We start from the raw sequence: 17,383 nt of genomic DNA, 5'->3' as shown, positions 1-17,383 counted from the left end.
AACATTTGTATAGTCGGACCTGTGTGTACAGTAAGCCCACAACTTGTGCACATTTATCTTGTGTAGATTCAGCTTTATGCACTTGACAATATAAATATTTTTAAAAAAAACATAAAAGGGGTGGGTGTCCAGGAACACATTGCACCCAATGTGTTTTGATTATATGCAATTTTGGCTTTAGGTGATATCCCCATAACTCAACCCACATGGAAACTGAGGGGTTACTGAAGAATTTATAAATATGCTTCAAGTGTTGAAAGTGTGGATATGGCCAAAGCAAGAAAAAATATTTTTGTGTTGCGATTGCTGCAGCATTTTGCTATCTTGCTTCATGATCATTTTCAACACAAAGTGTTGAAAATATGGATACATTTGATATGATTTATATCATTGTATCAAGTGATGAGGAGAATTTTACTGCAAATCAGCTATGAGGGTCTGTTAAAAGGAGAGCATACGATACTTCAGAAATATATTAACATTATATGCGATAGGGTGTGAAAAAAGTTTTGTTTATGTTTTCTGTAAATATTTATTGTTTTTTATGCTTTATGCAGGCCATCTTTACCACACAATTAACACATCATGACATTATTTAACCATTATGACATTATATAGCCAATCAGAATTGGTTATGCGGTCATCTCCTAAAGCCAATTCAGAATGAAAGCAGTAACCATCACTCTGAATAGTTGTTTTGCAGGGAGCTATGATTTTAATACATTTGCCCTGCTCCTGAAAAGTAACTGAAAGAAGGAAGAGGTAAAAATACTTGAGAAAAATACCCATTTTGGCTTAAATCTACTTTCATTCTTTGACCTACTTTGGTATATTAGTTTGTGGGCATAACTCTGTTCAGCAGCAGCAGATATGACAGCACTCTCTGTGTGAGCTTTGCGAGTATGATGAATTAAATGATAGAATGTATTATCACAGCATGCGCTGATAGAATCCTTAAAAATAAAAAGGATACCTGAGGCATAACTATAGCCTGTATTATTGGAGTCAATGTACCTCTGATTACAGGGTGAGACTATTGTATCATACTTTGCCTATGATCTTCACATGGTTCACTTTAGGGGAAAGAATCCTGGAATTGACGGTCCAGCAAGTAACTCTTACACTCTTATTGCTAATTAGGACACCAGAAAAACAGTAGTGGGGCTGGACTATGGGGCTGGATTCGATTATAACTTTACCCAGATCTGACCAGATCTTGATGTATTGAGCAATAACAGTGTTCTTATCGCTCCTGCTCACCCAGCACAAATGTCTCATCACCTCCAACACCACTTTATGTCCATGTGTGTGTGTGTGAAATGGCTGAATATGAATTTTGTTTGTTTGTTAGCATCCATCTGTTGAAAGTGGGTAAAGTCAAACCACCGCGTTAGCCACACTGAAGTGTCTTCCCCGGGGCACAAGCCTGGGCAGTGTGTATGGAGGTCCTAGGGCTGCCCAGATGAGAATACACGCCTCCCCCCGCCAGTCTCACTGATGTGGTCCAAACAAAAGCAGAGAAATACATTTGGCATCAGCTTAGCTGCAGGGGTTGTCAGAAGGAGGCGTACAAGGCATAACCTCCAACATTTCTCTGATGAAAATAGGGACTATTCAGTAATCATAATACAGTTAAACCTCGGTTCCCGAACGCCTCTGTTATCGTGCGTTTCGACTCCCAAATGCCGAAAACCCAGAAGTGAATGCTCCGGTTTTCGAATGGTTTTTGGAAGCCGAACATGCTACATGGCTTCCATTTTGAGTTTCCCTATTGTATTGAGGTTTCCACTTTCAGTTTTCAGTTGTCAAACGTTTCGGAAGTCGAACAGTCTTCCGGAACGGATTAGGTTCGACAACCAAGGTCTGACTGTAATAATAATAGTAATAATAATAATAATAATAATAATAATAATAATAATACTCCACCCATCTGACTGGGTTGCCCCAGCCAATCTGGGTGGCTTCCAACATATTAACAAAAAAACATAATGAAACATTAAACCTCAAAAAACTTCACTATACAGGGCTCTCTTCAGATGGTTTTGGGGTCGGTTAACTCCATCGCTTCCAACATTTCTCCAGTGAAAATAGGGGCATCCTACCATACCCTCCAGCATTTCTCCAATTAAAATAGGGAGGTCCTAATGAAAAGTGGGACATTCCAGGATCAAAGCAGAAGCAGGGATGGCTTCTGCAAATCTGGAAAATAGGGACACTTGGAGGGTCTGACAAGGCACCATCCAACCATCTTAGGGACTCCACTCTGGATTTGTGTAAGGTTTACTTCTTAGCCTCCCCCCCCGCCCCCGTCCTGAAGATGTCTGGCAAGGCAGCAGAGGTTTAAGCTCAGAGTTTTTCTTCTCCCAGATAGGTTTCCTAATGCATGCAACACCAGATACTTACGAACATTTAAGTCCATATGTGGGTATCCAAAAGGACTGGCAGTGGGACAAGTACTGTACTTTGCCATGTATAAGACAAGGTTTTTTTTTTTACTGTTAAATAATGTTCAAAATTGGGGCTCGTCGTCTTATACATGGATAGTGCAGAGGGGGGACGTGAGTTCAGTTGCAGCTGCGAGCAGGAGGTTGTCAGTGGCGACTGGGTGGGTGACCGGTGGCTGCGGCAAGGGCTGGTGTGGATTGGCTGCTGCTGTGTCCATAAGGTTTGTGATTGGTGACTATGGCAAGGCCTGGTGCAGACTGGCTTCTGCTGTGGCAATTGTGCGTGCAATTGCTGGCTGCTGTTGGTGGCGGGCAGACGCTGTGCGGCTTTTGTGATGCGTGCGATTGGCAGCGTTTGTCCGTCTGGTGAGTGATTTTTGGCACTCCCCCAAAAAAGCTCAGCAACTTTGGGCCATCTCTCCCCCCCTCATTTTCTTAAATTGGAGCCCCCCCCCAAATAGGGGGCACACAGAAAAATACGGTATGCTGGGTGGACAGAGAAAGAAAGTGTACCCTCCATTTGCAGGGGTTGAATATGGGTAAAGATGTCATGTGATCAGGCTCAGTGATATTTGGGAATCAGAGGAGGGTTCTTGCCATTTGAAAAATATTTGCGCTGCCCTTTACGCTGCTTTAAAGGTGCAAAGAACAGAAAAGTGTGAGGAAGCTCTGACAGTCCCATGAATTCAAATTTGTCTCCAAAGGTTGATTTAAATGTGATGCCAAGCGGGCAAGAAGAAATTGCCTGCGTACCTTGCCTAAACCAGGTCCCTGTGCCCGAGTGTGCATTGCTGGCAAAGCCCTCAGTGCACATATAAAGGCCAGGTTTAAATGAGATGCTGAGCCCCTGCAACCCGGGAAAATTCTTCTTGACCTCCTGTGTCACATTTAAATCAAGCCTAAATCTATGCAGACAAAACTGACAGGCACTTGGCCTACATGCTGTACAATTATGCATAATTTAGCAGAAACATTCTAGGATGCATTATTTATGGCTTGAACAAAAGTCCTCTGAAGTTAGTGGGGAAATTGTAATTGACTTTGGAGAGGTCTGGAGCATCAAAATTTGTAAGAACAGGGCAGATGGCTTAATCATTTAAATGTACTGAAGACTTCAGAATCAACTGCGAGTCAAAAGGAACTGTGACAAAAAGCCAAAGCTAATTAGGAGAGTTACACTCAGAAGCTTCTAAAGAAATGAAATATTGCTGAATGACTATCTACAAAGGGTGATCTAAATCTCAGATTGGTCAGCTGCATATTCCTGGCGTGCCCAGAAATATTTCTAAACAAGGGGGGTGGGAATTAATTGAATGCTAGGTCTAGCAGGGCTGCTTGATCTAGTAGGACTGGTCCCCAATTGTCATGCATACATGTCACTATATTGGCCTTACTTATTTATTTTTACTATAGAATAGACTCTGGAACTGTAATTTAGGGCAGGTTTTTATGGATAACAAGTAGAAGATTTTCCTACAGGAGATAACTTAATGCAGAGGGTGTTTTAACTAGAAAGAAGTTCAAATTTATGCTTTGCCAAGCATTTACTAGATGGATTTGGGCAAGGAACTTTCTAACTGTCCTACTTCTCAGGTTGGAAATGAGGAAAAGTGAAAAAGCAGAGATGAAATACTTCCTGGTGAAAGTAGGTTATTGAATAGTTTACATCCAAATTGTATTGTAACAAGAGAAATTACTTTCTGCTGTATTAGCTTCTTTTGCTCCTAACTGTACCATCGTCATGCAGTCTTCCAGAGGATTTTAATAAAATAGTACATTTGCAAAATATAGAAAAGATTTACAACTCCCTGTAAATAATAATTGACAGTTTCTGTTAATGTTCTTACCACACAGCAACGAGACTATTATTTTGAAAATACAATGTAAGAAACATACACATCAAGCAAATCAAGATATGGCGATGATTTTTACAAGATATGACAATGATTGCTGTGGTCTTTTCATTCTCCGTCCAATTGGGGTGGCAGTGGCGGTGGCGGGACCAAGCATGTGTGTTTCTGACATTGAGCAATTGGGATATAATAATAATAATAATAATAATAATAATAATAATAATAATAATAATAATATATTTATACCCCACCCATCTGGCTGAGATCATCCTCTGAGGCTTTTCTTTGTGTGCCTCCTCCATGAAAGGTCCAGAGGGTGGCAACATGAGAACAAGTCTTTTCTGTGGTGGCTCCCCATCTGTGGAATGCTCTCCCCAAGGAGATTCAGCTGGGGCTTTCATTATACACCTTTAGGTACCAGGTGAAAACATTCTTCTTCATTCAGGGCTTTGGCTGGTTGACATCTGAGGCCCTTTTAAATGTGTTTTGGGAGGGGAGACTACTGGTTTGTATTTTTATTATGTATTTTGTGTTTTTGTATTACGTTGTGAACTGCCCTGAGTTCTATGGATAAAGAGTGCTATACAAATCATAGCGACAAAACAGCAGCACAATACAAATGGGGCAATTTCCTTGTTTATTTCTGTCTCTCACACACAAACAGAACAAAATTCCTGGTGAATTCTGTACAGACTTAGTTTTTAGCTCTACACATCTGCAGAATAAACCAACTATTACTTATTAAAACAAACTGTCATTCTTTAAATGGAGGTTGTCATATCCTGTCATGTCACAAATTAAAGGCAAATTTCCCAAAAGCTCTGGGGTGGAGGGAAAGCAGGGCTAATTAGAACTAAAATATTAGGGTGGTTTACACAAGGCATTTAATTTAAGTCATTAAAAATATTATTATTACTATTTTTTAAATGTGGTGATTATCTTTGAAATGATTAGCCGAGATCCATTGAATCATCTTTTAACCGTATGTAAACCAAGGAGGAGGAAGGCAAAGCCACATCTGTCTCGCCCCCTGTAGCGCCAGGAAGAAAAATGACGGATGCCAAACTACTTACCCAGAGTGCTTCATGTTTTGAGGTTTATCCATTCGGACTGCAAGTTTGATTTTCAGGTTCTGATCAGGACAGTTTTTGGAAACAACCATATTGTGCCATTCTGATTGCTTGGGGCTGTTGGGTGTAGGATGAAGAACGACCTGAAGGAGACAAAGAAGAGAGATTTTTAGTATGGTGAGGTTTAGAGAGAACAGAGAGTGCAGAGATACTGAGAGAGAAACACAATTCATTCTTGACTTTTGCAGTGTTTCTGGGCTGAGTTCAACGTGTTGGCTTTGGGTCTCAGTATTTAAAGCAGGCTGGGGCGAAATGCAACCCTCCAGGCCTTTCTGGACCCCAGAATTTACCATTTCTCTAGGCTATGCCATGTCCCACCAACTCCAGGACAAGCCCTTACCCGGCTGGAACATGTCATCAGACTCTTGCTTGCCTGTTTGGAAGATATGTGTATTTATGTGTGAATAAGTGTGTGCATTTGTATAGAAATCTGTGGCTTTTGTCTGGCTGTAATGTAGCCTTTTCTACAAAGATAAGAGCCACTTCAAGCTTCACCCAGTTTTGCTTCTGGCACCATCCGCCATCAAGGCTCCAGAAGGTTACTCTTGCAATATTGACTGACAAGATTCCTCTCCCGATTGTCTGCTCCTGTATGTACACACCTCTGCCATAGGGATGTCTAGTCAGGAGCATCCCAGGCCCTAAGAGTTTGGGGCCCACCCCTAGGTCTCAGTTTGGGCCCCGGTGATGTCACAGGGAGCAGGCCCTGGTGATGTCACTAAACAAAATCCCCACCCTATTCCATTCTTTTCCATATCCAAAGTGATTTCTTTTGCCTGTTTCTATGGTTCCCAATTGGATTGTTTTACTGGGGAGCTGAGGAAGGGGAAACCCACTGGAATGGGATTGGAAATTTCTTTTCTTCTGCCTCTGAGGCAACCCGCTCACCCCACAGAGGTGTGGTTACCCAAACTGTACACAACCTTCAAAGTATGGTTGTACCATGGACCACTGAGTCTTGTATTAGGCGCAGTCAGAATTTGCTATAAGAGTGAATGTTTTTAAATATACCAAAAAGAGGGTGGGGTTTTTTTTATAAAACACCAAGTATGACTTCTAGTATGCTAATATATAATGGCAGCTTTTGGTTGTGGTAGCATAAAAAGATGAAAAACGATGTGAAGGGAGAGAGGTTCATTTTACTGAATAAGATAAAGCTAAAGTTTAAGCTACACTGTAAGCTAATGGAATGAGAACTCTTTAAAATATTTGAAGAGGATGAAAAGGTTAAGGAAATGATAACATCTTATAAAAAGCTATGGAAGGTTAAGGAGATGATTCCGAGGTGTGTGCTTTGACACAATTAAAAATATCTCAGGAAAACTATCCACGGTTTAATTAATACCCTCCCTGCCCCCCTGGGGGTTTATTCTGTATCTTGTTTCTGATATATTATTTGTTTTCCTGTTTGGGTTCTTGAAGAGTAAAGACATGTTTTTATCATTTTTTACTTTTGGCACCTCTGTTTTCCATTTCAGCTTGTTCCAATGACTCAGGAGGTAAAATCTCATTATTAAGCTTCTTATTATTCTGCAGCAGGATTAATCTCCTCCTAATGCATTAACCTTTAAGGGCACGTACTCTCATTACTCAGATGATTTCTATCTTTTTCCTGACTAGCTGTATTTGCCTAATACTGACACACAACTTCATCTTCCTAATATTCCATCGATCTTGAACTCTGCTGCTGATTCAACAGACTATACCTTTTTTATTTCTCTAATGGGATTAAAACATCTCAAGCACCGATTGCAGCAACAGACCTAATTTCTGTTTAAATATGCAGCTCAAATCACTGAATGCTTCCTCCGAGTCGTCTGACTTCAGCAAATTATTATGTTAAATGAATATTTTCTTTGCCAAGTTAAAAATAACATAGCATATTTTTTCCTTTTCTTTTTTAAAGTTATCCAAAACATAAAAACTTTAGAGGGCGCCACCCTGCTATGGCTACCCAATTAAAAGTTCTTTCCTACACAAGCTCCATGCCGAGTAAGAACTGATTACTCTTGGTGGCAACTGACCCCAACAATCTCCTGTGGAGACCAACAGTATCTTGAGCCTAAGTTTCATTCACAATTCAAATGGAATACACTTGTTTGTGAGCTGCCTGTTAGTAGCTGCATTTGGTCAATTGTTCCTCTTCTAAACATATCAGAATAATGGACACGTCTAGCTCAGGCTGACAAAGATCTGTATAGTTAAAGCTATGGTTTTCCCAGTAGTGAAGTATGGAAGTGAGAGCTGGACCATAAAGAAGGCTGATCACCGAAGAATTGATGCTTTTGAATTATGGTGCTGGAGGAGACTCTTGAGAGTCCCATGGACTGCAAGAAGATCAAACCTATCCATTCTTAAGAAAATCAGCCCTGAGTGCTCACTGGAAGGATAGATCCTGAAGCTGAGGCTCCAATACTTTGGCCACCTCATGAGAAGAGAAGACTCCCTGGAAAAGACCCTGATGTTGGGAAAGACGGAGGGCACAAGGAGAAGGGGACGACAGAGGACGAGATGGTTGGACAGTGTTCTCAAAGCTACCAGCATGAGTTTGGCCAAACTGCGGGAGGCAGTGGAAGACAGGAGTGCCTGGTGTGCTCTGGTCCATGGGGTCACGAAGAGTCGGACATGACTAAACAACTAAACAACAACAAAGCTCAGGCCTACACAACTTGCAACCCAAATGCAACTCCAGCAGAAAACTGTGCTGCAACTTCTACTTAACAACACACACATATTTCAGATAGCTTCAAGATTGTCTGCCTTCTGCCAGTGTGGTATAGTGGTCAGGTTTGTCGGACTAGGACCTGGGAGACTGGGGTTCAAATCCCCATTTCACCACAAAGCTTGGGCCAGTCATTGCCTTTCAGCCTAACCTACTTCACAGGGGAGGTTAAATTGGGATTAAGTGTGGAAGGGGAGAACCATGTGTGCCACCTTAAGCTCCTTGGATAAAAAGGTAGGATATAAATGCAATAAATCAAGCCATCAGTGCCTCTTGGTACAGTCCTTTGAGCTGAGGCAGTGTGCCATGCAGCTCCTTAGAAGCAAGGGGTTTCTCTTGTTTGGTAGTAGTAAAGAACCCCCGGTTAAGGTTCTGGAAGCTCCACTGGGTTTCTTGGAGAGGAGAGCCTAGGAGTTGGCTGCAAACCGAGCAGGTAAGCTCAGTCTCTATATAAATCATGCCCAAGGGCCATTACACCCACCATATTTGCAGTCTCAGGCAGGGAACAGAAAGAAGCTTATTGAGCCTTCATGGCTCCCCAAACATGCATGGACACTATGGGATTGGGCTGTTAGAAAAACCAAATGCCCATTCTTCTCAGATTTCATGGAACAATGATTTGTGGCTTGTGGACATTATTGCTTTTTGCCGTTATTGCTACAGCTAAATGGGAGGCATTGGGATAGCCGCTGAGCTACAGTTGAAATATTTTAAGTTCTAATCAAGCACAGACTTGGTCTCAAGAACACCTTTGGGGTTTTCTCCTTTGGGGCTTCATTCTACTTTAGACTGCTACCTTTGGGGCACTATTTTCTTCCTTCACTCATCTGCAAAAAAAACCTGGGCTGTATTTATTTGAAATGCTAAACCATGGGCATAATTCTCTCTTGGAATAAATAAAAACAAATCTCTAAACACACCTACTTGTCTGTTCATCAGGGGTAAGACAGAGACGCCTTCTGCCCACTGTGGGAGACACTCCTCTCATAGCTGAGGGGAAGTGAAGACGCCTTTAATAGTAAAGGCATCTCTCAGTCTCTGCACCTTAAAAGGACCTCCTGTTTAAAGACACAGATGTCCAAATTCATGCTTAGAGTGTGTGTGAGGGGAGTGAGTGAAGAGAAAGCAGAGGCAGACATAGAATTCATTGGCAATTATGTCTGCCACCAAGACAAATTGTGCAGCTGCAGGCTCTGGAGAGAGCGAGGGGGGAAATCAATGATGACTAACTGAAGTGTCATAAAGCAACAGAGAAGGAACATTCAGGAGCACTCTGTGTGTAGCTGATAGCACCGGGGAACAAGCTGAATCACAAAAAGGGGAATTAGTGTTATGAACCTTAGCAGCTGGGAGGGGGGAGAAAAGGGCAAGCTGCAGTTAATTCAGCAGGGGCTCTGTTGCCAAATTTAGCATGCTAAATTATTTACTGATCATCCAGCTGACATCACATAATCAATCCCCAACAGCAGATCCTCCTGTCCCGGGCTGTTAAGGTGAAGTATTTTCCAGGACAGTCTGCAGCTTTGTATGTCTGCAACACAAGTTAGCTGAAGCTCAGGTAAATTTTAACAGCCTTACAATTTAGGCAATCCCATCTCTACTCTTATAGGGACGCGGGTGGCGCTGTGGGTTAAACCACAGAGCCTAGGACGTGCCGATCAGAAGGTTGGCGTTTCGAATCCCTGTTGCTCAGTCCCTGCTCCTGCCAACCTAGCAGTTCAAAAGCACGTCCAAGTGCAAGTAGATAAATAGGTACTGCGCCAGCGGGAAGGTAAACGGCGTTTCCGTGCGCTGCTCTGGTTCAATAAAGCGAGATGAGTGTCGTAACCCCAGAGTCGGCCACGACTGGACCTAATGGTCAGGGGTCCCTTTACCTTTACCTATCTCTACTCTAAAACAAACACCTGGAAGAGGCTTGCATTGACTGGTGGCAATGTGTGAAGAGGATCTGACTTGATTTTTCATCCTTCTTTTCTTCATTGCAATAGCTTGCCTGAACTAAAATATCTCTTTGAATAGGTAAAAGAGAAATTAAGGATCAGTGTTCAGCATCTTCTGTTAGACAAGGCAGGTTAAAGCATGTAGCCAAGATAGCTTACCCATCACTCGTGAGCTGAAGTGTGGACTAGGGAGACTTAATTTCACATCTCCCACCAATTTTCCTGAAGTTACGGCAGCAGTGCTTGTATATTATCTTTTTAAATTGTCCATTGCTGTGCTCTCCATTTATTTCTTATTTTTAAATAAAGTGTACTTCATTGAAGCCTTGTCCCTAAGTGTGGTGACAGATACATCCTACAAATTCGGCTACCACATTTATAGTAAGCTCTTAAATCAGGGGTTCTCAGAATTTCTACTCCTGGGGCCCGCTGGAGATGACTAAAGATTACTGAGGACAACTGGACACAAAATGGTAGTGCAGGGGCACAGCCAGTCACAAAATGGAGGCAGATGGGTCATCTGGCAATTAGTGACATCATTTTCTACTGATCCCTGTACAAAAGCCCTCTTTTGAAATGGCTAAATTCTTTGCCACAGCAGTTTCCTTGTGGTGAAGAGTTCCATAGTTCAGCTTTTCTCATAGATATTGTGAGTCAGTGTCCCTGTTTTAGACAGAATATGCTTTAAGTGGAATAGGTTTCTTTATTTTATATTTTTTGCTCTCCCTATTCCTCTCAAAGCATTTTTACTCATTCATTGCCATTTCTTCTTTTCTCTTTTAAATTACACCTTAGCCCCCTGCAACTGCCAATTTCTTTTATCCCTCCTCCCTGCTCCTTTCACACATACATTTTTCTCCTGTAAGAGCTGTCCTTTCTTATCCCCTTCCTTTCTATTCCCAGTGTGTTATTATTAAACTGATTTTAAAAGAAATTCATCTTTTACCTCTCCTCCTAAGTTCCTCCAACACCCCCTTTGGCCTCACGAGAATTCATCAATATTTTAGTGTGATTTTTTTCCTATTATACACATATTCGTGTATATTTTAGTGTGATTTTCTTCTATTATACACATATTCGTGTGCAATTTTGTACAATAGACACATCTTTGCAAAGCAATTTCGCCTAACAAGATTTTGGTATGTTATGTTCACTAATATCTGCATTTTTATTTACCCTAATAAATGCATTACTTGGCCAGAGAACTTTACTGCAAAATTTGGAAATGTGTGAAATTTTGAAGGATGGCTGGGTTTCAGTTCGAATATTGTTTCAGAAAGTGCAAATTACGTCGGTTTGGCATTAAATATGAACTGCCTTGGATTTCTCCCCCATCCCTAGTCGCTGGTGCTTTTGCCAGCCCAACCAGGAGATGGGTCAGGTGAGTGAGGAGGTGCTAAGGCCCACTGGTGGCCTCTAACCCACCTTTTGTGGTTATGTCTAATTGGGTGTGTAGCTGTGCACCAACAATTTAGACATAATGGCTTCAAGCTATAAGAAAGGAGATTCCGACTAAACACCAGGAATAGCTTTCTGACGGTAAGAGCTGTTCAACCGTGGAACAGATTCCCTCGGGGGTCTCATCCAGCTCTACAATTCTATGATTCTATGTGCGACACACACCACACTTTATTTGAAACAAAGACTTCAACCAATCTCCTCTCTGAAATTCTTTAGTGATTGTGATGCTTACAAGGAACCAATCTAGCTCCTTCTTTCCCAGCCCAGAAAGCTTGTCTTTTAGCTCTAGAACAAATTCTGTCCTCCTTTTCTGTTCTGCAAATGTGCATTTATGTGTTTTATGTGCTTTCCCAACAACTGCCAATATTACCGTATTTTTTGCTCTATAAGACTCACTTTTTCCCTTCTAAAAAGGGGAAATGTGTGTGCGTCTTATGGAGCGAATGCAGGCTGCGCAGCTATCACAGAAGCCAGAACAGCAAGAGGGATTGCTGCTTTCAGTGTGCAGTGATCCCTCTTGCTGTTCTGGCTTCTGAGATTCAGAATTTTTTTTCTTCTTGTTTTCCTCCTCCAAAAACTAGGTGCATCTTGTGGTCTGGTGTGTCTTATAGAGCGAAAAATACAGTACTTCCTTGTCTGGGGACATTCAGTAGGCTGCAGTTCTTAAAAAGCTATGCCAGAGATGAAATGTTCTAATTTGCAGCACTGCGGGTTAGAAAGCCTGTGTTCTTTTGCGACCTGGGTTCATAAAACCGCTACCCCTGATGGGTGGCGGGGTTTTCCTCCTCCTGCAAAGCAAAGCTGAAGAAGCATCGCTGCCCTTACCCGCCCGAGTTCTTTGTCTTCTAAAGCCAGCACGCCGGTGCTCTCGGTAAACAGCTTCACCTTGACTGCTGGAAGGGCGTGTGTCGTGCTAAAGTCACCTTGAGTCCCCCATCTGTGAAAACATCCAAGATGGAAAAAAAAGCATGAGGCAAGAAACGCAGTCTGCCAACCCAGCCCCGTCACCTCGGGGTGGAAAAGGTTAATGCAAATGTCACCAACTGTCTTAGGCATTAAAAAAGCAACAGGAGTGACATTGTGCTAATTAATTAAGTTGGTAAGAAAAACTGTAAGACAACAACTCTGCAATATCACAAAGCTTCCTCTGGGAAGGCAACAGAATAGCACGAAGCAAAAGCTCGAAGAACACACACATCCGCACGCGCCACAGATACACAAATGCGCTTTTATTTATTTTTGCAAGTGAGTAAAATAAACCCGATGAACATAATTTAGCACTGAAACTTCGCACAGAAGTTGCAGAGCCACCTGGATACTTACCTGTCTGCTACTGCTAATTTTCTAGAGAAAGAGGTGCCGTAACTCATCATGAACCCTTGTTCTCCCCAAATTTCCAATGGCGCCCACCTGAGAGGGGCCAGAACTGAGTTCTGGCAAGTTCCAGCTGGAAAAAAAAGCCCTGCCTGTCTCCCATTACTGAAATAGCAGAGTGGTTGCAGACAATAGGAGTCTAGTAAAAGAGGCATCTAGGAGCACAAGAGGCCTGCTCAGGTATCACTCAGCATTAGAACCAACATGGATACAGCAAGGTTGCCTCTTCCAGGGTTCTGACTTGTGTGGGGATCCTTCACAGAGGCAAAAGGTTCCCCATTGGCAGACATTCACCTTATTGGGTGTGGGCCGAGGAAAAAACAGCACAGGTAAGGTAAAGGACCCCTGGACAGTTAAGACCAGTCAAAGGCAGTGGCGTAGCGTGGGTTGTCAGCACCCGGGGCAAGGCAAGTAATTTGCGCCCCCTAACCCATGGATTTGCGCCCCCAACCCGTGGATTTGCGCCCCCTAACCCGTGGATTTGCCCTAACCCCAGATGTTGCGCCCGGTGCGGCCGGCCCCCCCTGCACCCCCCACGCTACGCCACTGGTCAAAGGTGACTATGGGGTGTGGCGCTCACCTCACTTCAGGCGGAGGGAGCTGGTGTTTGTCCACAGAAAACTTTCCGGGTCATGTAGCCAGCATGACTAAACCACTTCTGGCGCAATGGAACACCGTGACAGAAACAAGAGTGCACAGAAAAGCCATTTACCTTCCCGCCACAGTGGTAACGATTTATCTACTCACACTGGTATGCTTTTGAACTGCTAGAAGAAGAGAAGAAGAGTTTGGATTTGATATCCCGCCTTTCACTCCCCTTCAGGAGTCTCAAAGCGGCTCACATTCTCCTTTCCCTTCCTCTCCCACAACAAACACTCTGTGAGGTGAGTGGGGCTGAGAGACTTCAAAGAAGTGTGACTGACCCAAGGTCACCCAGCAGCTGCAGGTGGAGGAGCGGAGTTCCGAACCCGGTTCCCCAGATTACGAGACTACCGCTCTCAACCACTACACCACACTAGGTTGCTAGGTTGCTAGGTTGGTAGAGGCTGGGACAGAGCAACGGGAGCTCGCCACCGTCGTGCAGATTTGAACCGCTGACCTTCTGACTGGCAAGCCCAAGACTCTCAGTGGTTTAGGCCACAGTGCCAACAGCACAATCTCGGGGTCAGGGCTTAATGTTGAGCCCAGTACCCCCACTCTATCTGTGTATACAGTTGGATGCCAGGATGCCAAAGAAGGATGGCAAAAACATCAGAATGGCCAGTTCTAGTGCTTCCTCTCTTTATGGTCTTGATTTATGGGCTATTACTAAAATGAGGCTGTATTTTAAGCTGTATTTTAAGTTGTATTTTAATTAACTGTTTGTTGTTGTTTTTATTACGTTTTATTGTAATTCACATTTGGTGTTAGTTGCCCTGAGCCCGGCCCTGGCTGGGGAGGGTGGGGTATAAATAAAAATTTATGATGATGATGATGCCAAAAATTTGTTAAATACAATTTGGTTTTTTGGGCAGTGTAGCAGAGGGTGGGGGGGGGAAGAAGAGGAGAAGCTGGACAGAAGGTAACAGATAAGAACATAAGAGCTCTGTTGAATCAGGCCAATAGACAGTCTGCCCCCCTCCTGTGGTGATCCTTGTAGAACTCTGGCCCAGTGGTTGCCATTTGATTTTGAATTGATTTTAGAATATTGATTTTAGAATGCTGTGTTACTTTTATTGCTGCTAGCCGCTCTGAGCCCGGCTCCGCCTGGGGAGGGCGGGATATAAATAACTTTATTATTATTATTATTATTATTATTATTATTATTATTAGTCCAGAATCCTGTTCTCATAGTGGCCAACTAGATACCAAAGGGAAGCCCTCGAGAAGCATCTGAGCACCTGCTGGAGTTTCCAAACACTCATCAACGGCAGCCCCGCAAAGAATACATTGCAGTAGTCCAATTTGGATGTGACCAGGGCATGACTAACATTTTATACTATTCAGTCCACTTTATCCTGAGCCACTTGTGGTACCCTGTAAATCCTTTAGCTTTCAGAGGACTTTTGTCAGAGGAGGAGTGTTCAGGATGCTGGACTTAGAACATTCTCTGCCTTATTGGTTCATTCCAGTTTAACAATTCATAGCAGGATCCTACTCTCTAGCTCTGGAGAGAACACAGGGAACTTTTCATTACGGCTGTGATTGATTTTCAATAATCTTCACAGCTCATTTAATTTTGTTTCTCGAACTTCCAAGCTGCGCTAACATTTTTATTTTTTAAAAACAAACGGTGCATTTGGTCTCATGAAGGTAGGCTGTTCTCTCCTCTCCCCATCTCTCACGTAATGAAACTCACCTACAGCTTAATAAATCTTGAGAAATAGCCTTAATATTGCCATTCTGTGTAAAGAGACACCATAAAGAACATCGTGGCCCAGCTCTCTCCTGTTTCCTCATGTCCTCCAGTTTCCCAAAGGAAAACAGGGGCACTCCGTTGCATGAGTTGGTGGAGGGAGGAGCCCTGTTTTGCAGCCCAGAGGCAAGGCTCAAAGGATAATGGTGGGTCTTGAGCAGGGAACCTGTGGCCCTCCAGGCGCTGTTGGACTTCAGCTCCCATCAGCCTCAGCCAGCAAAGCCGGTGGGCAGGCATGATAGGAGTTGTAGTCCTGCAACATCTGGCAAACCATAGGTTTCCCATTCTTGGACTAGTGGCTTATACTTTTCAGAAATGCTGAAGTTGTTGGGAGAAAAACTATCTGTACTTTCTCATCAAATCCAAACTTATTTACAATTTAAAGAGGGGGGCTGGGATGCCTCTGTTTCAAGTGTTGTTACTTTCTGCTTGAGATTTCACTGTTTATTAGGATGCAACCCTAGAAGAAGAAGAGTTTGGATTTGATATCCCGCCTTTCACTCCCCTTCAGGAGTCTCAAAGCGGCTAACATTCTCCTTTCCCTTCCTCTCCCACAACAAACACTCTGTGAGGTGAGTGGGGCTGAGAGACTTCAAAGAAGTGTGACTGACCCAAGGTCACCCAGCAGCTGCATGTGGAGGAGCGGAGATGCGAACCCGGTTCCCCAGATTACACTGGCTCTATGCAGCATTTATTTGAGAAACAGTCCACTCTGTTGGACCTCGGAGAAAACAGGCTTGCTGTTCTGCTTGCAGAGGTCTGTGGTGCATAATGCAATTTTAGACATAAATGTTTCTACTTGTGGTGCGAATATCTCCAGTGTGGTACACAGCTTGTACTCAGTCCCTCTCCTTGTGGCGCACAAAAGTAATTGTGGGTTAACCTCTAAGGACTGACAAGTACGAATAAAAGTACATAATGATTCTGATCTTTAAGATTGTATTTTTTAAAACTTCTGACTATTAACTCTGTCTGGCATTTTAAACCATGAGAAGAAGAAAGTTTCAAAAGTCTTGGCTTTATCAAAAACAGAAAATATTTGAAAAACTATGTGGGATGTGATACATTCCCCTTAAGCAGGGATCTGTGGTCCTCCAGATGTTGACTCCAATTCCCACCATCCCCAGCCAAGCCTAGCTTAGGAGTTGTGGATGACAGAAGTTGTAGGCCAACAACATCTGGAAGGCCACAGGTTCTCCACTCCCGACCTAAAGTGAACATTTACAAGCCCACTAAGTTTGAAATCACCATTTAAATGGTTCTGACCAATTACATTCTGTATTGAATGGCTGCCTTTTCTGCAATCCTCGAAGTTGAGATAGGTGCAGTAAAGGGAAACGGAAAGCATACATTGTGCATTCAAGTTGCCAGCATTCAACGGAAAGATGGTTGGATGTGACTGTGTGCAGGCATATAAACCAAAACACAGATGGTGAAACTAATTTTAGGGCTGCCAGAAAAGGCAGTATTGCTCTAAGCAGTTTGTTTCCTTGACAATATCTCACTGTGTGCTTCTTAACCCATAGAATATCACTGTTTCCTAGATTTGCAGACGCTCAGAATGCGGTATTTGCTACTTATGATACAGAGCCTTCAGCAGGCCTGCATAACAGCCGTCTCAATTAACTTTAGGTTGGTGATCTATGCATGAATGATTGAAAACATCCAGATTGGTTTTCCACCCCCAGGAGTGACAAAACTATTGGGCTCAGTTGCTGAATGCGCTGCATTACTTCTTTAACCTTCTGTAAATTCTCTACAGTGGCACCCCATTTCCTAGGTTCCATGCAAGTAAATGAGGCCCAAAGTGAGAGAAATGACTTTGTGTGTGTGTGTAAATATATGGTATGGTAAGGTAAAGGTAAAGGGACCCCTAACCATTAGGTCCAGTCGTGGCCGACTCTGGGGTTGTGGCGCTCATCTTGCTTTATTGGCCAAGGGAGCCGGCGTACAGCTTCCGGGTCATGTGGCCAGCATGACTAAGCCGCTTCTGGCGAACCAGAGCAGTGCACAGAAATGCCGTTTACCTTCCCGCTGGAGTGGTACCTATTTATCTACTTGCAC

General features: G+C 43.1%; 1 protein-coding gene across 12 annotated transcripts in view; it reads right to left on the bottom strand.

Annotated features, from left to right (window-relative positions):
* CADPS (calcium dependent secretion activator) overlaps positions 1–17,383 on the bottom strand; it is a 336,635-nt gene that overhangs the window by 170,661 nt on the left and 148,591 nt on the right. For all 12 annotated transcript variants that reach the window (XM_081852319.1, XM_081852323.1, XM_081852328.1 and 9 more), the window contains exons 7-8: positions 12,376–12,487; positions 5,371–5,510 (exon numbers count right to left, since the gene is read on the bottom strand). In XM_081852319.1, the coding sequence (XP_081708445.1) occupies positions 5,371–5,510; positions 12,376–12,487 (252 nt within the window). The remainder of the gene's footprint in view (positions 1–5,370; positions 5,511–12,375; positions 12,488–17,383) is intronic.

The sequence above is a fragment of the Podarcis erhardii genome (genome assembly GCF_964252035.2).
Source record: "Podarcis erhardii genome assembly, chromosome: 2".
Classification (NCBI taxonomy): domain Eukaryota; kingdom Metazoa; phylum Chordata; class Lepidosauria; order Squamata; family Lacertidae; genus Podarcis; species Podarcis erhardii.
Note: the sequence above shows the minus strand (reverse complement) of the source record. Positions and strands in the feature narration are given on the sequence as shown.